General features: G+C 45.2%; 1 protein-coding gene across 2 annotated transcripts in view; it reads right to left on the minus strand.

Annotated features, from left to right (window-relative positions):
* Nucleotides 1–27,602, minus strand: part of NINJ2 (ninjurin 2) — a 588,808-nt gene that overhangs the window by 52,970 nt on the left and 508,236 nt on the right. For both annotated transcript variants that reach the window (XM_069628600.1, XM_069628601.1), the window contains exon 3: nt 21,094–21,279. In XM_069628600.1, the coding sequence (XP_069484701.1) occupies nt 21,116–21,279 (164 nt within the window). In that variant the 3' untranslated portion in view covers nt 21,094–21,115. The remainder of the gene's footprint in view (nt 1–21,093; nt 21,280–27,602) is intronic.

A 27,602-nucleotide genomic window follows, 5' to 3' on the forward strand; every position in this document is an offset into this window, starting at 1 on the left:
GTCCCCCCAGGTGCCTGGGTGATGGACCTTTGTACAGAAAAAGGTAGAGATGTTTGTTCCCTGGGGAGGCATAAAGGTCGACCAGTGGCATGAGGTGTGTGGATGTTAATAATTGGGAATTCTTGGATCATAATGACAGGAACAGGAAAACTGAAAATGCCCTGCTCAGTGTATGTGCCACAATGTTTTCCACCCCTCTGATGTGTGAGGCAGTTGGGGAGAACAGTCTCATTTCTACCCAGATGCCCAGGGCTTAACAGAGTATTTACAAAGGTCATGCTTTCATGTTCCCGGCCAGTTTACAAAAATAATGGCCCAACATGTTGTCCAGGCAACAGTTTCAATACCATGAAACTCACCTGCAGTTCGAACACATGCTAGATTCCTCGGGTGACCACCAACCTGGGACTGTCCATCTCCCTGAGTGCTTCCCAAGAGAGCTGGCATCTGTGGTGATGACCGTGGTGATTGGGATTTTAGGCGCTATTGAGGTACTGCTACTCATTCCAGGAAGGGTGAGATTGCTGGGGTGACAGAGACGTAGTCCATTGCGCTTGTTTGCCACCAACTGTGGAGATGAGAGAGGGGGGCAGGTGTTCAGTCTGGGTGTTATAAAAATGCAGGCTTCCAGCAGATCCTGAACCCTCCTCCGTTGGCTGGCTGTTTCATACTGTTGGAGCAGTGGGGACAGTTCTGCTGCAGTTAGATTCTTTGGGTTTCTGTTACAGATAAAAGGCTGTGGAGGTGAGAACCTGATGAACTGGATGTTCTTGGATGGAGTCATGTGGGGTGCTTTGCTGTTCATAAAGCATCTGTAGGCTTCTGTTTTTGAGATGTTCCCATGACCAGCCAGACATCATGGAATGGATGGATTGCTATACCTTCCTCGTGCTATCACCGAGCCAGGGAGTGCAGAACCTTTGAAAAAACCCTTGGGGTGGAGTGAGTTCCAAACATAGGGATTATAAAGCACACTGAAATATTGAGAGCATGTGGTGAAAGAGAAATAGCTGGAGTCTATTCTGCATGTGAATGTGGAGGTGATCGTCTGAGGCAGAGAGATGCAAGCAATTCTCATTGTAGGGGGGGGGTCCATGTGTTTTTACAGCATGTTTTTACCAAATCACCCATATTTCCCTCCCTCCACCCAATTATCTGTGGGATGCTCTTCATTTTGAACATGGTGGAATTCGCCCACCTGTTGATGTCTTGTTGACTTTGGAACCAGAAACACAGTAGAGTGACTTACTTGTTCTCGCTGATGTTTTGGTACAGGTCCTGTTGAGCCTTTTTGGAGGACGTCCTCAATCTACTATTTCCCTATGCAGTGCTGCCTTCTTCACTGGCAATGAGGTTTATTCCATGACTCTAGATGACTCTAGATGTTCAATGGGAGTCAAACGCTAAGCGGTATCCACTCTGATTGTTTTCATCACACAAATATATGTGGCAGTTGTGGTTCACTGGAAAAGAAAATTATGTAGTCTGCCTCGGACATGACTGTCTGTTGGTGAGCCAGCCTAGTCAAGATCATCACTATTGATTGGGAAGTTTGAGGGGTCAGAAATGTGAGGCAGACAACTTTGTGAAGGTTTTAAAGATGCCTCGATTTTTATTAACTAAAAAGATTGGATAGACGCCTCACTTTCCCTATCCTGTCAAGTATGTCCCTCACACTTAAACATAGAACTTAACAAGATAATGCAGGCAGTTCAACAGCAACTAATAGGACAGTTAAATTCACATAATAACCAATGGTTCTCCTTCGAGTCTAGATGAATTCCCCTTCCACAGAGGCAAGCAGAATTTTTTTCAGTAGTTCCAATTAAGAGTGAAAGAAATCCTGTCTTGTAACAAAGTTCCACTTCAGTTCTCTTTGTTCCAAATTGATAAAACAAAAGTTCAAAATGTTCTTCAACCAACAGTTCACGATTATTCAACAAAGTACTTGCGTCAAAGATCTTGAAACACTTCCTTTCATCAATATAGAATAGTTCCTTAGTTCACGGATTTCAACAAAAATGTGTGTTGTCAGGCAATTTCTGCGTCATTTCACAAAACCACTTGATTGTATTAAATACTTCTGCAGCAGGTCACACCACACTTGCTTCAGTGATAATAATTTGTCAGGATGATTCTGCATTACTCCAAAAAATACTTAAGTGGTTTCTTCAACATCTTCAAGATAAAGTCTTTATCAAGATATTTCTGCATCAGTTTTTAAAAAAAGTATTTGAAAATATTCATAACTTCTGAAGCAGTTCATACAAAACTTTCTTCAGTAATAATAATTTGGTAGGATGATTCTGCATAAATCCACAAAACACTTTAGTAGTTCTTCCACTTCTTAAACAACTTCTTCAAGATAGTTAAACCACCCCACAGTACTTCAAATGACTTCCACCTGGTCCACTCACCTGCCGGGCTTACTACGACACAGTTCTCTGTTATGGTGTACTCTCCTGATAGCATAGATCAAAATACTGCAATTATCTCTGGCCTGGTGTACTCCCTTGCCAGGGCAGAGTAAACTGCTACTTCTAAGTACTTATGTGGTAAAGATTAAGCTTAAACAGGTTAGCAATTTCTTTTGCTCCACAACATCTGGTAAAGCAAATTCATCAAGGGAAACAAGAACCACACTGGTGCTATATGTTACACCTCTGTGTTCACCACACTCTCTGTAGGTTATCTTCCTCTCCATCTGAATATATTTACTCAGAAGGGCAGCCGGCCTGACACTCTTGTTTCTCCCCTTTAGCATCAACCAACTGCTAATAAGAATTCTGTTTCACTTTTACAATTCTTTGGCTTTGGCAATGTGGGTTTAAACCAATTTATTTTAGAACCTCCTTAACATATGGGCAATAGTACTTACCTTTGCTAACATTTTCAACTGCCTTCTTCTGGCTTTGGCAATTCAGGTTATTTCGTAATTGCCTAGGTATGTTTTCCTTTTGGCTTTGGGAATGATGGTTTCTCTTTGCCTCCATGGATATGGCCGCCTCTTGTTGTTGGCTTTTATTAGGCCTCACAATGTCACAATCACACCCCTTTGGTATGATAATTAAGTTCTTGTTCTGCCCTCTGTGTTTTTTTTTTACATCAGCTTGGTTCACAACAGCAAAATGTATCTGCTTTGCATTTGTTTGTTGTTCAAAAGACTTCTTCCCCTGCAACGGTACTTTTTAAATCTCAATTCTGACACTAAGATCACTGGATTGTGCTTGTGGGCAGTTACAGAGCTCTCCAGGGCCACAATGTAACGGTGAACTCACCGGGTTTGACATGCACGTTTGCTCAGTTTGCTGCCTCCAGGTCTGCTGCTATGATTTCCATTAGCGGTCAAGCAACCTCCTCTGCGTGGCTTCCTGCAGCCCACCTCTGTCAATTTCGGAGTACTCCTGACCTCTGCAGATACTTGCATATCGTCCACCACCAATGCACATTTGACAGAGGGAAATGATACAAAAAGGTACACTCTCCGCTGGCCGACCTCTGCAGCTGCAAATTCAAGCCTGGGAGACCCTCTCAGGACCGGCATTCCAATTACACACCGCTGTGGTCCCGGTGTCTCTGCTCACATCTGCCTTCTGCTGCCACGTGGAGTTGGAAAAGCTACCCCATCGTCTACTACTTGCTCTCTCCTAATGCCTGCAACTGAGGGGGCTTTTTATGCCTCCTAGTCCTCCTCAGGTGTGGGTCATTTTCCTTAATTGACTGCAACTGACAGTCCTGTACCTCTGGAGTCCTCTTCCTCGTCCAGTTCTCTAGGAATTATAGGACTTGAAGTTCCCAACGTAGAATTTAGTATTTCCAGAGAAATTAATATCACTAAGTGTATTACTCTCCTTATACATATTCCCAAAAAGAAGTCCCATAAGGATACCGTAAAATATGTGGTTTTACAGGAAAATAGAGTTTCTCTGGGTTTTAATTGGTAACAGTTCAAGAATTCCCTCCCTTATTTCTCTGGGACTCGTAAGAGCTTTCATTTCTATAAATGTCAGTAACCGTAAAAGGATTTTTCTTACCTTCTGTACCTGACTGTGTATCACTGTCTTCACCCCTAATCCGACAGTCAGATTGAGAAAATAAAGGTGCTTGCTGACCACAAGCCATTACATATTTCTTTATTAAGTATATTCATTTCGTTGAGGAAAAGAGATACCGTGTCTCATCCCACAAAGTCCTCCTGTTACCCTGGGGCCCTTCACCTCCCAGGTGATCCACCTGGCTATTACCGCCACCAGGGTCAGGATCAGGAAGCGTCTGCCTTTCCCTGGCCACCTGGTAGGAGACTTTAGGCAGGGTGTTTGTGAGGACTCCCCAGGGTTCATCACAGAAGGGACCAGGCTTGCATTGAAGTAGAGGTCTGTGCTGGATCATCAGTTCACCTGGAACTGGGGCTTCTTGTTCCCCCGAAAAGTGTCTGTCTGGAACTGAAGGGTTGAGTCCTGTCCTTTTGCATTGGTCCAGCGTATTTGTCTTCTTTTTGAATCTTGTGGGCCTTGTCTTGCATTTGGTCCCCGAAGAGTATAATTCCACGGAAAGCAAGGGTAACAACCCCTCCTTTCTGGGAAGTGTCAGTAACCCAATCCCTGATATGGATGTTTCTTCTGCTGATGGCTGCCGTTGCCATCACCATCGCCGGTGGCACTGCTTGAACTGTAGGGTAGATCAGTGATGAGCTCCACTCCCTTTGCTGGTTCACTCTTTTCAAAGGTTCTATGCAGTCAGATCTTCTTGTACGGCTCCTGAAAGTTCTCCTTCGGTGCCAGTGCTAGGTTTCAGGTGTGTATATAGGTACATAAGGATAGATGAGTGCCTGTATATTTTATCTTGAGGGCACCATCTACCTTTTGGTCCACTGGATCTCTGAGGCCCATTGACGGTATGGAAGAGCCAGCAGTGAGCCGATTTCCAAGTTTGGAGGCTCAAAACGCTACTTTCCTGCTAAGACGTACACTTCTGCTAGACATCTGGGAATTGTAATCGGCCAGGCTCTCTCAATTCCTTCATCATCTTGGCTTTTTGGAGTCTTCATTTGCCACCTCTGCAAAAAGTCTGATGGAGGGTTCCCTGAAGGGCCCGCGTATTTCTGCTTTAGGAAACTGCATTCTTTGTTACACCTGCATGGGATTTTTTAATAGGTAAAGTGTGTCCATATATTTCCTTTTAGGTCCCCAGAGACTCGACAATCAATGTGGTGTCTCGGAGAGTAAAGGACCTTGTGGAGGATAAGAAAGGGGTAATTCTACTGGACTTCCTCTTTCATCCTTATGTCCCTGGGCCTGCTGTCCGAGGAAGTGTGTGTTTCTGTTGTCTTCATTTTGGTGGTGGAGAATAAGTAAGGGAAAACTAATCCAAGGTAGAGCAGCACTTCTCTTTGGTGCCTTTTTGGCAGAGCATGTCCTGTGAAGTGCCTTTATATGAGCCGCCAACTGTTAACTGGGGCCTCAACAAATTAGCCCCCTTTTTATTGTGTAGAGGGCTTAGACATATGCACTTCGTTTCAGGGACACGGGGTGGCGGGCGGCATGTGTGGAGCCCTGAATTGCCATAACGTTTCTGGGTATCCTGGGTGCTAGTGATGTTGAAGGAAACTGTATCTCCTGCAGCGCAGTGTGCGGTACCAGCTCCAGCGGGTAAGGACACTTGCCTTATTATCAGTGCTGTGACTCTCTTGTATTCAGCCGTGAATTATTGTCTCTCTCAGTCACTGTGACCTTCCTGGGTGGGCATGGAGAGAGTTCTCTTCATCGTTGTGTGGGCTTGCGGCCTATACTTACCTGGGACAGTCTGAGTTGCAGCTCATCCTCCGCACCCAGGGGAAGTAATAGTTCGGAGGGGATACGCCTCTGGACCACCAACACCAAGCAGTGGGGCCAGCTCTTTTCAGGTCTCAGGAGGATAGCTCGGGGGCAACGTGCTCGCCTTGGAAGCAAGACGACATGGAGCAACTCCGGTTCTATCCCTGGGTCCGCGCTTAGAAACCTCTAGGTATTAAGTGGGTTAAAAATAACCTATCATATAAGAATAGACTGGCACCTGCCAAGCGGTCCCCACAGTGCCCTGCCTGAAGTGCAGCAGAAAAACAGGATCCTCTACTGCAAATTAGGGCATTAATACCCTGGATGAAATGGGGAAGGGATATAAAAAAAGAAATGATTTTTGGGACTAGACGTCCATGGGTGCCTTCATTGGTAAGTTCTGTGTGGAAAAAGAGGGATGTGGGGGCATAGGGGAAGCCAGTGATGCACTTCTCTTTCACAGATTAGTTCTGCCATGCAAGGTAGGCATTGATGCATAATTGCTGATATAGTGACAGGCTTGCTCACTCTTCGTTGTCTCCAGATGCATTATGCAGCTTTTAGCTGCATCTTTTGTTTCTGCTTCCTGTCCTAGAGCTCATTCCACTGATGGCCCACTCCTTCCTCTCCTGGCCCTGGCTTCCTGTGGCAGCTGAACTTAGCCCGCATTGCTCATACCTTGGCCACTGTTTTCCCCTTCTCACTTTCATGATGTCCTCTATCTAACTGCGATGCTACTGCAGAAGTAGGCTGTGGCGCTGCCGGTGCACACTTCCGACATAGCCTATGGGTTTGGGCATACTCAGACCAGTCTACGCATAGAGGCTTAATGCCAGGTGTGCGCATCCACACACGCGCACTACCAGTGCTTCAGATAGATGCTCAAACTCTTATCCTAGGACTTACGCCCCTGGCACACACTCTCTGTGTCCATTGTCCCAGCACGTGCTCCCACTGCCTCATGGGGTCAGAGCTCCCAACTCCTACGCTTATTTGCGGACGTTATGTCCCCTACAATGTAGCATGTAGAGTGGATGAATGGGAGTGCTGACCAGAGAAGTTGAGATGACAAGATGGCAGCTGCTTTTTCTCAGATTAGGAGCAGCACTAATGTCGTACTCATGGCCAGATGGGATCTAATCTGTCATTGGTTCTTTTGGGGAGGTGCCACTTTATACAATATCGGATTCTTCTGCCATTCTCTGTGGCACTGACTCTTGCACTGTGGGTGCACTTTGTTGCTTTCCTGGCTGCTGTGTGCACTTCTGGCTCCCACATGATCCGTGGCTCCCAGTTTTGGGGGTCTGTGATATTGCTGGTTATGCCTACGTCTGTGAAGATAGACCAGGCTATTGTTATGTTTCCAGCTCTTTTAGCTCCCATGCTCTTGTTGGGCACCCTACCATCTGCATGTTCCAAATGTCACAAGGCCTAGTAGGGCCGTTATTGCTATCTTCTCCCTTGTGCCCACCCCCATTTTTTGTATTGTGGCGCCTTGAATCACCATTTGTTGTGTAGGTGCCATACAAATATCCAATCAAATAAAATAAATAAAAATAAGTTGTAAACCCCAAGCATGAACATAGGCGCCATCTTGGAGGTCTATCCCTCTTACATCGCAGGAATCACACTATCATCTTGCTAGTACGCTCGGCCATATTTTCAACAACGCCTCTTAGCACCACTCCATTTCCACCCATGGAGATCATGACTGTTTTGGCGAGTACTGTTCCGGAAACCTGACATACTGAGGATTGCCCTCAAATAAATATCCCACTAATCTGAAAGGGGTGGCATTCTACAAAAGAACCCTTATTTTTGTTCTTACTTTTAAATGGATGGTGACTAGTTTAGGAGTGTTGCTTAAACTTACCAGCGAAGGATGGAAGAGACATTTGGACTCAAGCATGGTTTTATACTCTCAGACCTGCGTATATATCCCTAAATCCTCCCCTTGTTGGGTTTACCCCAGAATATTGGGGGGAAAAAGCCGAATCTCCGTTCACTGCGCCTTCAGCATTAACCAAAAAAATCGAATGCCATACAGAGGAGCGGGTGTTGCAGGGATGTCACCTGCTCCCCCTGTTCACCATTTTGGGCTTCAGGGGTTGCGGGGGTGTCTCCCACTTCCATGTCATTGGAAGCGGGGGACAACGAAAGAAAAGAAAAGAAAACACTATAGAAAAAAGGACCCTGTGGCGCAAGCTCCCACCCATGTTAGTGGGAGGGAACTCGCACTGCAGGGGTACAGGAGAGTCGGCAGCACACTCCTGTGTGCCGGAATAGGTAAGTGTGGGGTTGTGCGGTAAGGGGATGGCGGATAATGATCTACATGATCACAGTGCAATGGGATTTTGCAGTTCGATCTTTTCAAATTTGCAATTTTCCCAATGCGCAGTAATCACGTAGACCCCCCCCCTTGCTAGCCAAGATGTTTGATCCCAGTCAACTACATACCGCCTGCCCTCCCACATTCCAAACAGTATGATTGCAGGCTCTCATACATTCCTCATGCCAACCCTTTACACCTAAAAAGGTACAATTTACCCACTCAAAATGATTACTGATATTGCACCTTTCTGCAATGGGTTTCTTAACCCGCCATCTTGTTTTCTCAAACTCTCGCTCTCTGATTATTAAACAGCCATAACAATCGTGACAGCAAGGCAACATTGGGTATTTTATCCAGCACCGGCAACAGATTCCTAGCTGCAATGTAGAAGCAGAAACAGCTCACATTTGTGGCACAGATTTATTTATGGAAAACCATGATGTCTTTAGATTGTGGATAGAACTTCCAGATTTTGAAGATTTCTGGAAAATACTAGACGACTTTTTACTCTGTGCCTACTGAATTTCGTTCATCAGCATCATAAATCGTTTTATTTGATAAAAGGTCACTAAAAGCATCAACAAACAATATTTAAGAAAGAGTCAAGTTAAATAAGAAATTCAAACAACAATAACGTTTTTGAGCTTCTTTCTTCTCGTCCAAACTTTATGAAACATTGTGCTACACTAAAAACTACTTCCGGATAATCTATGGATCAACAAAGCTGCTACCAATGTCCCGACCCTGTAGTTTGTGATGAATCTGATGATGTCATCACTCCTTTCCCTGGGATAGCCTCCCCCTATGTGGCCATGGGACGGCAGCCGCTACCTGATGCTGACCCTGGGGATGTCTATATGAGGGAGGATCACATGAGGGGAGGTAACCCTCAAGACGGAGGAAAGGTATCATCAGATGCGACATAGTATCCCTCATTCCCTTATAGGGATACCCCCTCCACTCCTCATGCAATGATGGCATATTGCAGTAAACCCCTTGAACACTTTGCCAAGACTGCTGACAAACATCTTTCAATATCCATCGTTTGAAGGTACTGAGATGAGGAGGAAGGATGGAGTAGTGAGGAGAGTCAGAGGCAGCAAGACAGCACAGTGGGCTAGAGTTTGCAAGTTATTGAACAGTGCCGGGAACTTTCAAATGCAAACAGCTGATAGAGAAAGAGAGAGATACTCTGCAGCGCATGGCGATACAGAGCGGAACACAGAAAACGGAGATCCAGAGAAGAGCAGCGACAAGGTTGCTCGAGGGAGAGAGCCTCGCAACTGTATTCTAACACCAGTCAGAATCCCGGAGGCAGGTGAAATGGGGAATGCAGCACGAAGGCTCTCACCGGTACCAAGCACAGTGACCGAGCCGACGAGAGTGTCATGCTGGACGCCCACAGGTAGACGAAGTACCCGAAAGCAGAGAGAGGCGGTGCAGAAGCCAGCCGGCTAACTGCATGCCTGCCGAGCCAGCGAACAAAGAAGGAGAAGGAAGGAGAGATGTGAGGAGCACCTACACTGCACCGTGAGCCCTTAGAGAGCGAGTGGGGAACCGTAGCGCATAGGGGTGAATGCCGTGTCGAGATTGATGGAACGAACAGTGATGAAAAAGGGTCAAGGGCACGCTTGTTAGAAGGAGAAGAAAAGTCAAATACGAACTTTGTTGTAAGAAGGGCACTGGCCCTAATGTGGAAAGACATAAAGAGATGGCTGAAAGACAGAATGAATAAGAGGAGAGAAAGCCTGGCAGGCTAGTGAACCAGTCTGTGTGAAAATGGAAGTGAACCAGGAGAAGAGCATCATTCATCCTAGACAACCCAAAGACGGGCAGCGTGCATTTTGGAATTGTAACCAAGTCCTGGTAGGAGAGTATACCAGGCAAAGCCAAGTGAAATCAAGTGTGTGGAGTGAACTGCAAAAGAGAATCCCAAGGAAGATTCATACCCTCGGGATTGTGGAGTACATTAGAGGAGAAAGAGAACCTTGTAAGAGAGTATACCAGATACTGTGCGACTCTTAAACCCGCATTCAAATTATGGTACGTTGAAAGGAGAATCCTGAGGAAGATCCATGCCCTCAGGATTGTAAGTTGCCTAACGTGTGGAAAGGACCTCGGGGAAAGGAATAATTTCCCCAGGAGTGGACAAAGAACTTGGTTATTCTTTTGAAGTTTTTTGTGGGTGAAGAAGAACCTGGGGAAGGGAGTAATTCCCTAGAACTGTGAACATTATCCTGGTTTAGCCTGTCTGTTAAATTTATACTTTTTCAGTTGAATTCGAACATTTGTGAACTTTCAGAGTCAAATACAATATTCCTAGCACCTTAGAGTTACTAGGGTAGTATTACGGACACAGGACATTTTTGCTTTGGACATTCTGACACAGGAAAGACGCTTAGTTTTGGTTGAGGTATGGAAATACCTCCTAGATTAGGGATAGTCAGGCATTTTCCCAGCCCCTTTTATTCTTTAAAAAAAAGTGGATGCCAATCACCATGAATCCTCTTTGTCTGTGTCTCATTCCTGATTCTCAGGTTGCTCATACTTTTTGCTCAACATTTTTTTTGTCTAAGGTTTTTGTACTCTGTACAGGTGAAGAGAAAAAGTTCAGTGTTTCTTTTCTGCCATAACAGACTATACAATCAGCTGACACTCTTGGATTCCCACCCTTCTCGGCAGTCGCCAGAGATAAGATAGCAAGGTGCATTCTGAGATGATGATTTATGAGTTGAAACTTATATACATTGTCCCAGTAGATCTCAAAGCCAACCCAGCTTTATTTCAGAAAGTTAAAGATGACAGACCCATCCCAATTGAAGCTTCTTTAACATGTAGCACCAAACAAGATGAGTTTCCACTCCCAATCTTGATGTGGTCCAGAAGTACTTCTCTAAAAGCATTCAGGCTTAGCTTTCACTCTAAAGAAATCCAATGAAAGAGAGGCCTAATATACAATTCATTAATCATAATCATGGAAGGTAGTTCAAAGTGTACAAGGCACTTCAGGACACTTCTAGGCACACTCTGTATTTTCTTTAAAAAAATATTTTCCACAATAACCAGACTGACTGTTGGCATTTACACATCCCTAAATTTCAGCACCAATACAGGTGCAGGAAAGAGCCTGTTTCTCGTGCACCTCTAACGCGCACCTTATGATATGATATGTTATTTATAACGCGCTTAATACCCAGAGGTTTCTAAGCGCAGACTAGACTAGGGGATGGAACCTGTGTTGCTTTGTGTCCTCTTGCTTCCAAGGCGAGCACGTTGCCCCTGAGCTATGGACCTGTTACCTATCAAGTAAGTGAATTTGGTTGTTGCTGCACTCTATTTTAATAGCGAGGGCCTGCTTTTGTCCTTGAGTTTCACCAAGTCGCCCCAGGTGCTAAATCTAAAGTCTAGCTCGTCGAAGTGAGTGACTTTTTCAATTGTAACATTTTCTATCATAATGTACAAAGTTGCAATTTTTTGCCTTGCAGGCCATCAGTTAAGCTTTATTGCTATTCATCTGCAGGCCTTTCTGAATGAAGAGCTCACAAAATGTCGTATGTTTCCTTTTTCAGGCCTATTTGGAGTTTTGAGGCTAAGAACCACATCGTCAGCAGAGAGCAAAATGCCTATCTTTTGACCATTTCTTTGAGGGGCTTCAGCATTTAGACTCTAGATTGCACCAGCAGTCTCGCTATTGTACATACAGAATAGTAGAGGGGCCAGCTCACAGCCATGCCATTCTCACTTTTCTGTGGGCAACTCGCGAGATATCTCTCTCTTTTTGATTCTCATCTCAAGCAAGTTGTGTTCTTGACATATAATTCCATAACAGCCACTCAAATTTCTCAGGAGTTATTGTAGGTCAAACGGCGCTTCCATAACTCAACACAAGACACACTTTCAAAGGGGCCTTCAAGGTCCACCAACAGTAGACATAAACAGCACTTTCCCTTACTTTTTTCCTGTACTCTCTATTAGTGATACTGGTCGATCATTCCCAAGGTCATCTTTCAACCCTCTCTTGTTTTGACGGATCATCGCTATCATTTTCCGCAAATTAAGCATCAACGATAGACTGCAAATGTATGAAATGATCGAGTCAGAAAGAGAACTCAGACTAGCAGTTCAACTTTATATAGGTATCAACTAGCAGTCTATCTGGGCTTTTATGAGCCTCAAACGCATCCTTGAATTCTTCAAACGTAATACATTCCATCGGGGGAGAAGTTGCTAATTTCTCTGCAAATTACCCAACATTATCACCAAATATTGGCATTTCTTCTTCGTATAATTTTCTGCAATTGGAGAACCACCCACTGTCAGTTATACAACAATCAGTTATATTCCCAAGGCCCTGGACTAATTAGGTGGATTCAAAGGTTCTAGGTGGATTTCCCTAATAGCTGCTGATACTTCAAAGGGAAAGGGTAGCTCTTAGGGGAATACACCCAACATCTTCGAGGGTGTGTATTTTTACTTCCATTAACTTTTTATATTTGAGATGGGCTACTACAACTGCCCTCTTATCTTTGCCTAACTACACTTTCAAACGGTTAAGAAGTCTGCCTTTGGCAACTTTAGATTCCATGTCATACAATGCATTCATCTGTGGTGTCAAGTACAGGCACAGGAATTCATGAAAAACCTAGAGGATTTATGGGAAATGGAGATTAAGAGATAGGAAACATTGGTAACCTGTAGAAAGCTATGGAGGGTTATTCCATTCCAATATGGTGGCTATTGGTTTCAATTTAACACAGGAAGTTAGAAGTGCTTCCTGGTCATGGCGACCATGCCTAGTAGTTTGGGCTATTAGGTGGCACTCATGCCACTTATAAGCCAAAACTATTGCATGAGAGTACAGATGGGGAGAAATGGCGTAGGACGAGGGACAAACAGCTTTTAGGTGTTGTTTGGTTATTTCCCACCCATTGACTGGCCATGACAATGCTAATCCCTATGGCCATTCCCACCCAGCTCCTACCCCTCCCCGCCCAAAACACAGCCTCCTGGGAACTCGTGGAGCTTACTTTAATCAAGCGTTACCATCAAACTTTGCAACAAAATGTCTGCAAGTGCTTTGTCAAAGTAGAAAAGACTTAATTTGAGTTGTAAACATGCTACCAGTGTAATAACAATGTCTCAACCAGACATGCCTTCAGCTGCTTGATTTATCAGTACTATGCCTGTCCTTCCCTGAAGTCCTGTTAACAACAAACACTGGACAAAGCCAGCAGTTTTGGCTTGTGTATAGGTATTAAGTGCCTTTGCCAGGCCTACACAAAAGCTAAAATGTTTGCTATTTTCAATGCTTGTTTCATATGGCTACTGTCCTTGTGGCTGCTATTGTTAAAAAGTGTTCTGTACATATGCTAGAAGAAAGGTATGCTCATCGTGGACTCTTGAGGTTGTCCTCGAAATGCTACTTTATTATTCTGATTCCAGCAGGAGTACGCTTCCGGGCGGCCTGGTGATCGTTCATTCAGGCGTTGCCAGGTGATTGAGAGCATCTCTGTAAGGCATTAGCCAGCTGAGCTTTTACACTTACTGCAAGTGGAACCTGAAACCGCAGGCTACCCACAGTCCTCTGCAGCAGGCACCTTACCATGCGAAGCTATGTTACTGGGACTGAAATCTGTAGCTGCTAGACTATTTCACCCGCATGCCCTCGGTGATTTTCACAAGTGCACAGTCATCCACCTTTTGCTGGGTCTTGAGAGCTACAGGTTACTAGCATTTCACGCAGCCCCTTGTTGAAGCACTCGAGAAGTCACACGTTCCTTGAGGCCATTGCTAACAGGTACCATTACCCGCAATAATAGCAGTTATTTCATCACACTGTAAAGGAGGAAAGGCTAAAGTGACCTTTAGGAACTACATACCCTTTGTAACTGTGACACCAAACAGAAAACAAAGCTGGAGACTAGTGGTGCATAGGTTGGCTAGCTGATAGGGAAAGGTAATAGTTGGCCATCACCTCTGCCTCTGCATAGCTTTTGGGTGCAATGAATGGTGGCACCGCCACACCACCTCTTTGGAACTTATTCCATTCACTAGCCCGGGCATCACGAAGAACATACACATCAACTCATTGCCATGACCACCTCTCATGATAGCAACTCTTCACATGTGGGCAGGATCAGCTATGATGCCCTGCAGCTCTCAGGAAGTCCTGCAAACAGCCCAGAAAGCTGTCTCGTAGTAAGGTCATTTCATAACATATCTTTGTTGGCTGTTAATGACAGTTACTCTGAACTAATGTCAAGGATGAATAAACAGGTGTGTACAGTTGGTTAGTGGGTGCTTGCCACATAGGTGCAACCAAACAGACACATTCGGCCGGCAAAGAGGCTGGCTGCCCGGCAGTGGCGTCGCCAGGAATAAAATTTAGGAGGGGTACAGAGGGGGCCAAAGACAGAAATAGGGGGGCACAGACAAATGTAAGGGGAGAACATGGTCACTGCTCGTCTTAGGCAGGGGGGCACAAGGGGGCACATGGTTTCACAGGGGGGGCCTGACCCCCCAGGTATCTCCCTAGCGACACCACTGCTGCCCTCAGCACAAGCACTTTGAGAGGGCAGGTTCAGCTGTTCCCAGCCAGCGATCAGAGACTAATTTATGAGCTCTGCTCCTATTCGTTTGTTCCTTTTGCCTTTGTATTTCAATTACAAAGAAAAAACAGAACAGCACAGACTCTCTCTCAAGTATTTTTTATAAGACGCCTTTCTTATCAGCAGAGCATTTTAAACGGCGAGCAATTAGTGGTAGATGGTGGACAGCATCTGCAGTCATCTACGGTCATCTACGGTGGATGACTGCAGATGCTGTGAGTCAGTAATTGGCAGTCACTATGGTAAGTTGGATGCCACTTAAGAAGTTCAAATATCGTGTGCTTAGAAACGGGAGGTGTACACAATAAGCTTAATGCTGTCGTAAAACAATGACTGCAAACAGGTGAACGTTTATGCATTTTCTTAAACTGGTGACTTTAAGTCTCAACAATGTTGCTGTAAAACCCAGAGAAGATTTATTTCTGCACCATTTAGGTGAAATAGGCCCTAACTTGCAGACTTGGCTCAAATATATGCTTACCCACTTAACCAAAGTTTGTTATCCTGGACAAACCATATAGTCCTACTGTGCCTTACTTACCAAATTGGGGGTCCCTAGAAGTGATTCAGTTTGCTTTGTGCACTATTAAAAAAAATCCTCACTCATGTTTTACTAGACTATAGTTATTGACAAAGCCAGCAATTATTGGTTGTGTATAATGTATTCCCCAGACAATGAAAGGTGGGAACCTCCTTTAATGGTCATATTATCGATACCATAATAATAATAATAATAATTAGGCTTTTATATAGCGCTACAAACCCTCAGGTATCTGAGCAGCAATTAGCATGGCAGATACATGCCACCAGTCTTTATAACATGCATACGCCCGTTGCTTGCCTTTGAGATGGTAAATAGACAACTTCCATGGCATAAACTAAATGTCTGGGGTCTCCCATCCGGACTTCTCAACATTTTGGTCCACTTGCATAGTGAAACAGCATTAAGAGTTAAACTTAACTTGAAGAGTCAGCTCTCTTGCGAGATTGATACTCACTGTGGACGAAGACAGGGGTGCGTTTTCCCTCTGCCTGTTCAACCGATATATTCCCAATATTGGAGATACGTTGGACAAGGCCGCTTTTACATATCCTACCATTAGTGTGGTAACATTTTGCTGGCTGTCAGATGCGGGTGATGTATTGCTTGTAGACAACACGTAGATCTGGCTACAAAGTTTACTATTGGCATTTTATGGGTTTACACTAACCAATAAACGGATTATTAGTGCCAGGAAAACAAAGATTATCCGACTTTCAGCCTTGAGGAAACAGATAAGACGTACCCTGCATACTCATAATCACATATCGGAGACAGTCAACAAATTATAATATTTAGGTCTCTGTATCTCGGCAAGATCTACTAAATACCTATTACTAACCCACATTAAAAATAAGGCTGTATAGCTTCTGGGGCAAATGAAAAACATTATAAACAAATACGGGAGATGTGCTATACTCCCAGATATTACATTTTATGAAGGAAAAGTAGTACCCTCACTAATTTATGAGCTAAAAATCCATAATTCTTTAGGTATTATTGATTTAAGTTCCATTGGGGGGGTTTGTTTGGAAGGGTCCGATCCCTCCCTAATATGTACCTATGCCAATTATCTGGCATGAGCTGGGCTTGGTTTCGTTAAAAATTAGAATTATTTGGAAAAGACTTTTATTGCATAAAGAATTCATGGAACCCCCTCCCATTTCTTTATTTATAGATTTCTTCAAACACCTCCAAAAGGAGCAACTTCCATCTGCTTCCAAGTGGAGGAGTCGAGGGTTCTTTGCTCCACTATCTTAACTTTGAATCCCATACTTTTAAAGCAACAGCTGTGATACAGGGACTGGTGTGATACTAACTGTAAATTAAAGAGCTACGCGTTTTTCGTACATCTTCAGAATAACTACAGGAAGCTTGGCACCATGGTGCATTAATAGATTAAGTATCCCAGCTGCAGGATTCGTATCTATTTTATGAATTTCAGGCTTAACCTTCTCTTGACTAGAGAAAGCATTTGCCCACATGATAGGCCCTACTGCCTAGTGAATGTAAATACTGCTTCATGGGTAGAGGACATATTACTGCACTGTCCAGTACTTACAAATGTCTGCATTACGCACTTTTGAGAATTTGTGTACAATCTTAGTTCTGTATTCACTGATCATCGTTGGGGCCATATTTGAAGCACTTGTTCAATATCGTTGAATTTAGCCGCCTCACGATTCTTAAATAGTTTAAATGTAATTAACTTATATTGCTCTGCAAAGTAGGAAAGTGCAATCTTTAATGAATTGCTGCTCAGGCAATTTATTCCCCGCCATCCTATAGTGGTGATCAGCATTGAAGTTAACCTAAGACAGAGATTAATGGAATTTTGCTAATGAAGTACTCATTAAGGTGGACATTTTGTAACCATGAATTATGATGTTAATATGTTATTTGTGGTTTATTTATTTTTCTTTAATACTGTACAATATTTTCTCTTTATATGCTAATATCTGTATTTTACACATCTTGTATAATTTTTGTTCAATTTTAAGGAAATGGGTGGGTCACTCTGAAGGTCTTGGTTGGTTACAGATGCTGTTGCTGACTGTTGAGAGGACTTTCATCAAAATAAGTCTGAAAAAAACATATGTGTGGTCTTTGATGACTAAAGGGGGATATTGGATTGAGTTAAACATTCAATTAGGAGCAAAACCATCTAAAAATGAATTATGCAACAGTAATAAAGACTTTTGCAGGACCACAATCTTGGAGATTGTGCTTTAGACAATACAAATATACATGTGATAATGAATATTGTCAACTTTGCTGTGTCTAATTTGACTTTTAGGTACTTTATATATAAGTCAATATATGTAACTTTTGTCTATAGGGCAGTGATTTTATAATGTTGGGGAGGGGTGGCAGTATGGTTTCCTGGAAAGGAGTTATGAACATCAGGTCCAAACCAACACAGAAACTCCAGCCCTTCGTTGTAAATGTAATACATTATGATATGATATGTTATTTGTAATGCACTTAATACCCAGAGGTTTCTAAGTGCGGAACCGGGGACCGAACCCGTGGTGTTCTGTGGCATCTTGCTTCCAAGGCGAGCACATTGCCCCTGAGCTATCCTGCCAAGACAAACACAGGTGGCACCTTTGTTTGGTTTATTTTATTTCTTTTATTTTATTGTGCATTTGTAATGCGCCTATACAAAAAGAATTGTGTTTCCAGGTGCCACAAGGTAAGTGGGCAGGGAACAAGGGTAGTAAATAAAAGTGGGGAAAAACAGTGGATATACGATCACAGTCCTACTATGCCTTGTGGCATTTGGACGTGCAAGTGCAGTGAAGAGGAGTGCAGGAGAAAGGGAAGGTGGCAGGGGTGAGGGGAAAAGGTAAGGACAGGTGCTGTTGGGGGGCCCAGGAGGGAAATGCCAAGGGGAGCCAAGGGAGGGGGCCACAGGCTAAGTGCTAGGGCAGAGGAATCCCATGGGAAGGGTGTACAACTGCCAGGATTGGGGTCCGCAAGGGAAGTGCTGGGCACGTGGGGGGTGCTGATGTTGACTGGTTAGAGGGCCTGGTAACCTGTGAGATTCTTAAGGACCAGGCTGCCAGTCTCAGTGGCAGTAGAGGAGGGAAAGAGGCAGAGAAAAGGAGAGTTTTGAGAATTTCCAGAACTTAAGGAGGTCCGGATCAAGTCTGAGAGAAGCAAGCAGGCTGTTCCAAAGAGAGGCATCAGCCTAAGACAGAGACCTGCCCCCCATTCTCTGCGTGGAGAAGAATTTGAGAGTTGAAGTTAGGGGAGCGGGGGGCTCTAGCAGGGAGGTATTTAGGGAGGGTAAATTGGAGATCACATGGTCCCAGGACGCTGAAGGCCTTGTGGATGATGCAGAGGGTCTTAAATGTTATTCTCATGGCCACTGGGAGCCAGTGGAGAGATTCTAGGGCTGGGGAGATATGGTCCCTGGGCTTGAGACCAAGGAAACATCTTGCAGTCCTATTCTGGATTAGCTGGAGGGGGCATAGAGAGGAAAGGAGAGATTGAAGAAGAGGCTGTTGCAGTAGTCCAGCCTAGAGATGACCAGAGCTCTGAAGACGTTGAGCTTCTGGGGAAAAGTGAGGAAAGAGAGAATGCCTCCAAGGAGGTGAGGCTGGAACTGGGCCTTCTTGGCAAGGTCCAAGATGTGAGTCGTGAAGGAGAGAAAGGATTCGAAGATGACCTCAAGGTTTTTGGCCTCACAGGATGGCGATGGAAGGGGCCCCAAGGAGGGCAGCCAGAGAGTAGGAGGGACAAGGGTGCAGGTGTCCCAATGAGAATGATCTCCCTCTTACTGGCAGGCAGAGCTCATTAGCCGAACACCATGCCTGGATGGTGGTCATACAATCTGGGATAACATAGGAAGAAGAGGAGGTAGTAGAGGAGAGCCTGAAGGAAAGCTGTGTGTCATCGGCATAACACTGGAAATGAGGAGAGAAGGAGAAGATCAGGTGAGCGAGAGAGGTGAGATAGGTTTTGGAGAGACACAGTGATAGGATAGAGCCCTGGCGGACGCCACAGATGGAGATGAGGTGATGGAGGAGAAAGGGCCCGGTTGCAGCTGGGAAGTCTGGTTAGTGAGACAAGAGATCAGCCAATCCAGTACCCAGCCGTGATTCCGAGGGAATCGTGTAGCTGTTTTATAGTTTTATAAGGATAGAATGGTTGATCGTGTCAAAGGCAGAGGAGAAATCAAAGAGAATGAGAACAGCAGGAGAGTTAGAATCAAGATTTTTGAGCATGTCTTCAGGGGTGTTCAGGAGAGCAGTTTCCATGACTGTGGAAGCCCGGAATACAGATTGATGGTCATGGAGGAAACCAACAAGTTCAGTATGAAGGTTCAGTGGGGGAGGACAAACTTCTCTGAGAGTTTACCCAGGAAGAGGCTAGTGGAGGTAGGGCAATAGTTAGCCAGGCAGGAGGGTCAGCAGATGGATTTCTTAGGAGAGGTTGCACAAGTGAGTGCTTGAGGGAAAGAGCCATTGGCAAAGGAGTGCTTACATAAATCAGCAAGGGTTGGGACGTGAGAAGAGATGTTGTCCTAAATGGTCCTAGAAGAGCAGTGGTGCACCTGTTTGGATGAGACCTTCATAGAGCTGACAACTTTAGATACCTCATCAGGTGTTATGGGCAGGAGAGAGGAAAGTTCAGGGGGTGGAGGAAGGGGAGCCAAAGGAGGCTGGTGAGCTGGAGCGGGATTGGAGGTGGGGGTGGTGGAGAGTGAGGGCAGCATGTCCGGAGTTTTAGATGAGAAATGGGAGGCTGCAGCGGTGCAAAGAGCCTTGGATGGAAGTAAGCCAAAGGTTTAGGCTTAATTGTGTTTTCTATGCCCCCCACAATAGAAGCATTGTCCCTGATTTAAAAACTTCCATGCTTTATGGATGCATACTTTTCAATGTTCAATTGTTTTCCTCTCATTGCACAAATGTCCCGGTCGTTAAAATGGAACCCAACTTCATGAAAAGATAAATATGCTTACGTATTGAAAAGGCATCCAGCTAATTCACAGCTGCAAAGAGGTTCCATGGCATGGTCAACAAGGGTAAAGTGTTAGTAGCTTTTTCCCCTGGTTCCTCTCTCCTGGAAGTGTGGTGTTCTGGTGACCTTCAGAATCCCTGGTGGACCATATTGAACTGTATATTGCCATTTTGTTATATCTTCCAAGGAGTTTGTTCCCTCTTCCCTGTGTTTTTTGGCCGGTCATTAATCCAAACATGTCAATCTGTCAGGTTTTCCTGCCATGCATTTTTTGGGGCGATTGAAGATATGCCTTTGGCTGTCTTGGTTCAAAGTTTTGCTTTAGTGAAAACATGTAGGTTTCATTACAAGGAAGACCTCAGTGGTCCCACCCATTTCTGACATGCGTGTTCTGAAATAATTCAATGTGCCTATCATAGCAATGATCACATTTATAAACTACACTTTTTCTCATTTGCTTTGGGAGAACAGGCCAGCCCTGAACATTGCAACACAACTGGCATCTTCGAACCCACCGTTCCTATATAGCAACTCATAGAAGGCATAGAGCTGCCAAGTGGAGCCATGTCATGTGCGTTACCACTAGCCAGACCTGCCATTTTAGCCAAGAGTGCTTCAGATCCAGCTACAAAGAGGACAACGCTTATTATAAGAAAACAAAACTGCAAGCCCAGGAATAGCTGAAAGGGTCACATGTGATCAGGGGGACACCTAGGAGCTATGTAAGCACTAACATATTAACCAAAATGTCTGCAAGGAAGAGGTGTGAGCTCTCATTGGACCTAAAGGATAATGTGCTTTTTTAGCATTGCACTGAGACCACATCCTTACCTTAGTACTGATTTGACATTCCCTAGGGCTTCCGAGTGGGTCCTACAGGATACAGGCCACTCTTCTGCACCCCAAATGCAGTGATGAAGATGTTCAGGACCACAGTGATGAAGACCAGGGCCATGACCACATTGTTGAGCATGTCCAGGTTCTGCTGTTTGGCGATCACATTCAGGTTCCTGCGAGCTGCAAGGCAAAGGAGGGGAGATTGTTAGTCTAAGAAACGACCCTGACCGTGTATAGTATGTATATTATGTTGGCCGGAAACCAATCGCCTCATATGACCAACATCGCAAACACAGAATCGTCAGTATAACAAGTATAACAGCAGGGCATCCATTTTGTGTAACATCCGCCATCTTGCTTTTTTCCTTTCTGTCAAATGCTTTGCAAAATGTATTTTATTCTGAAAGCTCATACATGGTGCGAGGCCATAGCTGCATGTTGAAAGAGCAAACCCAGACAGGAATGCCAAACAGTGCAGAACTACATTGTTTTCCTCCCTCACAAAGTCCTTGGAGGCAAGCAGAAGCGGCATTTAATCAGTGGCCCAGGTGCCGGCCCGTCTCACTAAAGCTGTAGCAATAGGCAGTTAAAGCATGAATTATACTCATCAGCAGTCAGTCAGATCAGGCTGACCTCTAGTTCATGAATAGAACTGAGTAGATAACGTGCTATGGAATGTGTCTCTTTCGCGAACACGATATCCTTGCTGAACAAGTGCTTTATGTTCTCCATAACAAAGAACTGTCTCTGCAACTGTTGCTAAAATGAGTATGATTAGATTGAATAAGAAACCTGTCATAATGTGTCATATTTGTCATTATTTTCAATCACCGAACCCTAGCTCTAGAAGATACATTATGGGCGGGTTGATGTGCCTTCAAAGATTGTATGTTTGTATATATGTCGCTACTTGAGCGATGCTCGCTCTCTTGCGTCTCACGAGGTCTGGGTGACACACGTTGCAAGATGTTAGGCCCAGTTGACCGACTGAGCATACTTTGCAATACACCATAGTACTTGGAAATCGAACCTTGTGTCTGTCGTATCGGTGATTGCGCCTTAGTTTCCATATACGGAGGGTCTTCAGGGCCTAGCAAGATGAGAGTGTAGAAGCCTCTGGCCCATTTCTCTGTTTCCCATCACACTCTGTCAGAATGGACTCCACTATGTGACCTAATCCCTGGAACAATCTAAGCCTCGACCCAAGATTTCAACAAGATCCCCTCCTGTTCGGGCCGGGAGGATAGCTCAGGGGCAACACGTTTGTCTTGGAAGCAAGACAACACATAGCAACACAGGTTTGAATCCCGGTCCCGTGCTTAGAAGCTGGTCTCAGGTATTAAGTGCGTTATAAAAGAACAATTATAAAATGACATAAGGAATTGAAGACTGGTTTATTGTGTTAGGCCTTAACAGAAAAAGCAGGACTATTTGGGAACTATGATAGACTTGGACATTAAGCCAAATATCCAAAGACTAATGGGCTTTGCTTCTGGAACAATTACTCTTGAAGAGATTAACAAGACTTTTGGAATGTTACCTGCCACAATAAAATGACGTTGTTTCAGCGAGTGGCCTCTTGTTGACTTATTTATTTTTCCCACCTATCACCAATAGACCTTAAATGAAACTAATGGCACCTCTCCACTCTGTCTATGTTGTGGCGTTAGTTCAAATCACACTGCTCATGCACATGGTTTTGGCCTGGTGACCTGGTGCACTGTGCTCAGACCTATGCAACCTTGCACTGGCTTCACAAGCACAGTTTTGCTAGTGATGTGATTTTGGACAGTCGGCCCTGAAAGAGCAGCAGTCATGAGAGCTGGGATCGAATATCACCTCCTCCAATGCCAGTTTCTGTTAATCATGTTGCTTTAGTTTGCACTTTGACAAATATAACACACACATAATGGGTTAAGCGCATGTGCGCTTTGGGCAAGGATTTTCCTCATGGCTTGGTGGACAAAGGGTGTGTGCATGTGACACATCATGTGTAATAATGTTTGATAATTGGAATCCCTTCACAGATCAAAGTGTACAGGCGTGGAACAGGCTTCTCCACAATTACACTTTTCAATTGCAGATGTATACACTTAAAACGACGGGGTTCTTTGTTGAAATGTGCACTACTGTTTTGGTCCTATTTTTGGATTTCTTTCTTTTGCCTTTCGGGTTACCACTTGCTAAGTGCATTCTGATTCTGAATAGTCTAATGGTGTGGTGTACAATATCGACTTATGTACACTTGGAGCAGCAACTAGCTTTGCAGCTTGGTGTCTGTGGGGCTGTATGCACTCGCTGGGCAGCTGGATAGCTGGGCATAGACTCTCCATGTATGAGAATGCTCAGGTTCTTAGCTTCTTGACGACCAACAACCTTTTCTTTTTAACAAACAAAATATTAATAGTTAGCTGAACTGCTAGCCAGGGATAAGACCCTCCCCTAATACTAACAGTACCAGAGTACATCACTATACCTCTGGTCTGGTCAGTTCCCATCGCTCTCGGGCCATTCATGGTGGGTGCGTCAGTGAGTTTTCATTCTGACCCTGGTGGTAAGGGGTTAACGGCACCGGTAAGGATGCCGGTGATGTTAACCCCGTACCGCCGTATTCCGAGGTCCCTTAGCGGGTCCCACTAAGGCCAGCTGGTTTTACCAGCCACCCTTAGCGGGAGCCGCTAGGGGACGAGGGAGCTAATGACGGGCCCGATATTACTGGGTCCTCCAAGGTTGGAATGTCCCGGTAAGTCCCCATTCCGAAACCATGGACCCGGACCCGGGTTTGGAGGCAGCCATAGTGCTAATAGCACCATGGCTACCTCCAAAACCGGAATGACTTAGGGCCCTGAGCTGCTTATATATGGAGCCATGTGTTAGCCTCCTGCAAAGGTCTGGCCCACTTTCGCCTTATGATATGATATGATATGATGTTTATTTATATAGCGCCTATACACAATGTGTTTCAAAGCACTTCAAAGCGACTCTTTGAGTCTTGAAGTGGTGTGGATATGCCCCTTTTCTGTGAGTTACTCAGTATTCAAGGGGTGCTTGAGCGACACTATTGGCCACTTGTGATAGCTGGTTGTGTTCATAGTAGTTAGTTTAAAATGCATCCATTCTGTGGGGCGGATCTGACACCCAGCTTGAGAACAGTGTTCATCATGTGGTCCCACACCACTGGTCCAAGGTGACCTTACACCAGCCTTATTGTGCTGCGTGCAATAGCTGCGGCTAATAAAAATAAAAATGGCCTTGCCAACTACCGGAATGTACCCTCCACACTTTTCAGTGCTCACTGTATCACTCTTTTCGGGCTGTCTCTGCAATCATGCAAATGCTATCAAAATCATATTAATTACCACCCGTGTGTACAGTACACAGCGTGAATGTGAATTTGTATAATTTTCTATTTTAGTCATGCTCCCACTCAGATGGCCAGCAAACCCACATAGTGTGAGTTATATATTTTGTTACAGTGCATTACACTACTGTATAAGGCAAAGCATGAATTCTTTGTCAAATGCATATCTGTGGAACAATCTACCAGTGCTACAGAAATACATTCCACTCTGATTGTGTGTCCCAAACCCTTTTACTCCTCCATCTACTGATAGGAGGTGCATTCATGCTGTTGACTTTAGAGGCACAAGCTCTAGTTTCCCCACAGGCGGAACTCATTTGGTTACAATGCCCTCAGTCTTCAACTCTAACAATCCTTTGTATAAACTGTGACTATAAAAAGGTTCTATGTGAACATGTTGATTTTATTTGGCCGATTTGGTGCGGCCCGTCATATTCAACATATTTCACATTTAGGGGAGGAGTCACCCCCCCAACCCTCTTCATCCAATCCTCTGCCCTCTCTCCTTAAAACGAAGAAATTGCTCCTCCGCCCTCCCTTCAAAATACAAACCCCAACAAACAGATATGCTGACGCGCCCGCGCGCACGCACACACATGCAGGCACACCTACAATATCACTTACCTCAGTCTCCCGCGACTGCTCTTCCTGCCTGTCAGCCCCTGTGCGCACTCCTGTGCGGCAGGGGCGTGCCACCTCGATTTAGAAAGACCGCGGTCAAAGAGCGGTCTTTCTAAATCTGTCTTTCTTTCTTTTCACATAATAGAAAAATAGTTTTCCACTTAAGACCTTTAAGGATACTGTACTATGATATATTTCTGTGTATGGCCTTTTTCCATATCAGTATATCTGGCTCACAGGCAGGATGGTGACCATGGCCTTCTTCATTTCCCAGCTGCCTCAGAGCCACAGGCATTTAATGGGTAGTGCTATTTGGAGTTTTGGTTCAAAGCATCTAAGCCAGGGGTGCACAACTGATTTTGACAGAGGGCCGAAAGTACCTTACATGAGGGCTATAGTGGGCCGAAAAGTAAAAGTGGGCGGGGCGGTAGGCGGGACATGTCAGGAGGCTTTTTCAACCCCCAATTTGCATTAAACACATGGAAAAAGATGTTTTTGAGGGGTAACGATTTTTATTGCATTTCAAACTTACATTTTGTACTACACATTTTCCATTGCTATCATTTATTTCGATTTAGTTATTGTATATCGTCTGTTTAATTAAATTATATATATTTTATTGACCCTTGATTGGACATTCCGTTATTTTGGACTGCTATAGTTTGCTGTTTGGGTTACCCAAGAGGAGTATGGCCTTCGTTGAGTCAGGTTTCCTCAAAAAAGCAAAGGATGTACATCTCCTAACTGTGCCTGTTTTAGCTTTATTATTGAGTTCACTCTTGGAGTGCAACACTATGCCCCATGGCTCCCATCCCCAACCAAACACTATGCCCCATGGTCCCCTCACCCCCAACCAAACACTATGCCCCATGGCTCCCATCCCCAACCAAACACTATGCCCCATGGCCTCCTCACCCCCAACCAAACACTATGCCCCATGGGCCCCCTCACCCCCAACCAAACACTATGCCCCATGGGCCCCCTCACCCCCAACCAAACACTATGCCCCATGGGCCCCTCACCCCCAACCAAACACTATGCCCCATGGCCCCCACCCCAACCAAACACTATGCCCCATGGCCCCCACCCCCAACCAAACACTATGCCCCCTGTCCCTCACCCCCCAAGCAAACACTATGCCCCCTGTCCCTCACCCCCAACCAAACACTATGCCCCATGGCCCCCTCACCCCCCTAACCTCCAACCAAACACTATGCCCCATGGGCCCGTCACCCCCAACCAAACACTATGCCCCATGGCCCCCACCCCAACCAAACACTATGCCCCATGGCCCCCACCCCCAACCAAACACTATGCCCCCTGTCCCTCACCCCCCAAGCAAACACTATGCCCCCTGTCCCTCACCCCAAACCAAACACTATGCCCCATGGCCCCCTCACCCCCAACCAAACACTATGCCCCATGGCTCCCAACCAAACACTATGCCCCCTGTCCCTCACCCCCCAAGCAAACACTATGCCCCCTGTCCCTCACACTCAACCAAACACTATGCCCCATGGCCCCCTCACCCCCCTAACCTCCAACCAAGATTCTAAGCACTCTGCAGCAGGGTCAGGAGTGACCCTTCTCAGCCTGGATCATGAGGCTTTCAAAAGTTAAACTCAAAACAAGCCCTGGTACAGGTATGCAAAATGGGAGTTGTGGGTTCAACGGTTCCCGAAAAGTCCCCCCCTTGTGCCAATAATGAGAACACTAATACCACGCATATGGTTGCAATGGCTCACGATACAGTCACTCGCCACAGTTCTCTTTTTGTCTTTCCAGATCTGAATCTCCTACAATGCAACACCAAGCAGCCAGGAAAACCCAGACTGGAGCCAAACAACCAGAATCCCAGAACTCCAGCCATTCAAGCAGACTGGGATGCAGCACCATGTGCCAACCAAGACCAACACCCAGCAGAGCAGACATCTCATCAGCAATGCAGAAAAAAGAACGTTCAGCCCATAGCCTGGCAGAGAAACACTACATAACTTGTAAAACCATGCAGGAAAAGGGGGAGGGGCTTTTAAGGATAGTCGTGCAGCCACCCTCCTTCAGAAAAGGCAGGCACTGATTGGTGCAGGGAATCAGCTTAGCACTGCAACCAATGGTGGACGGGGGTGAGACCGCCCCTGCATATAGTGTCCTGCACTATAACAGCAGACAGCAGCAGAGGCACAATGTGGGTCGTACAGGTGCAGTCACAGGTGGAGTTAGAGAACGACCACGAGACCAGGTGGAGGAAGAATGACAGAGCAGAGTTTTGGGGAGGCGAATTTTGAGCAGGTGAGGTATTTGTGAGAGAATGGTATCAGTGGTGTGCAGTGCAGGAAGTGGAAAGGGAGAGCTTAGGAGTTGGGAGTGAGAGAGAAATACTGAACATAGTGTAGGAGATAGACGTTAGAGAGGGAGGCTAGTAGGGAGGGCGTAGAAGTGGGGTGCAAGGAACAGGATTTATTAGGGAAGTGGGCAGGGGCTGAAAGTAGTGAAATTGGGAATTGAGAAGGGGTGAGCAGGA

This window comes from Ambystoma mexicanum, chromosome 12 (assembly GCF_040938575.1).
Source record: "Ambystoma mexicanum isolate Mex_15411 chromosome 12, UKY_AmexF1_1, whole genome shotgun sequence".
In the NCBI taxonomy this organism is placed as follows: Eukaryota; Metazoa; Chordata; class Amphibia; order Caudata; family Ambystomatidae; genus Ambystoma; species Ambystoma mexicanum.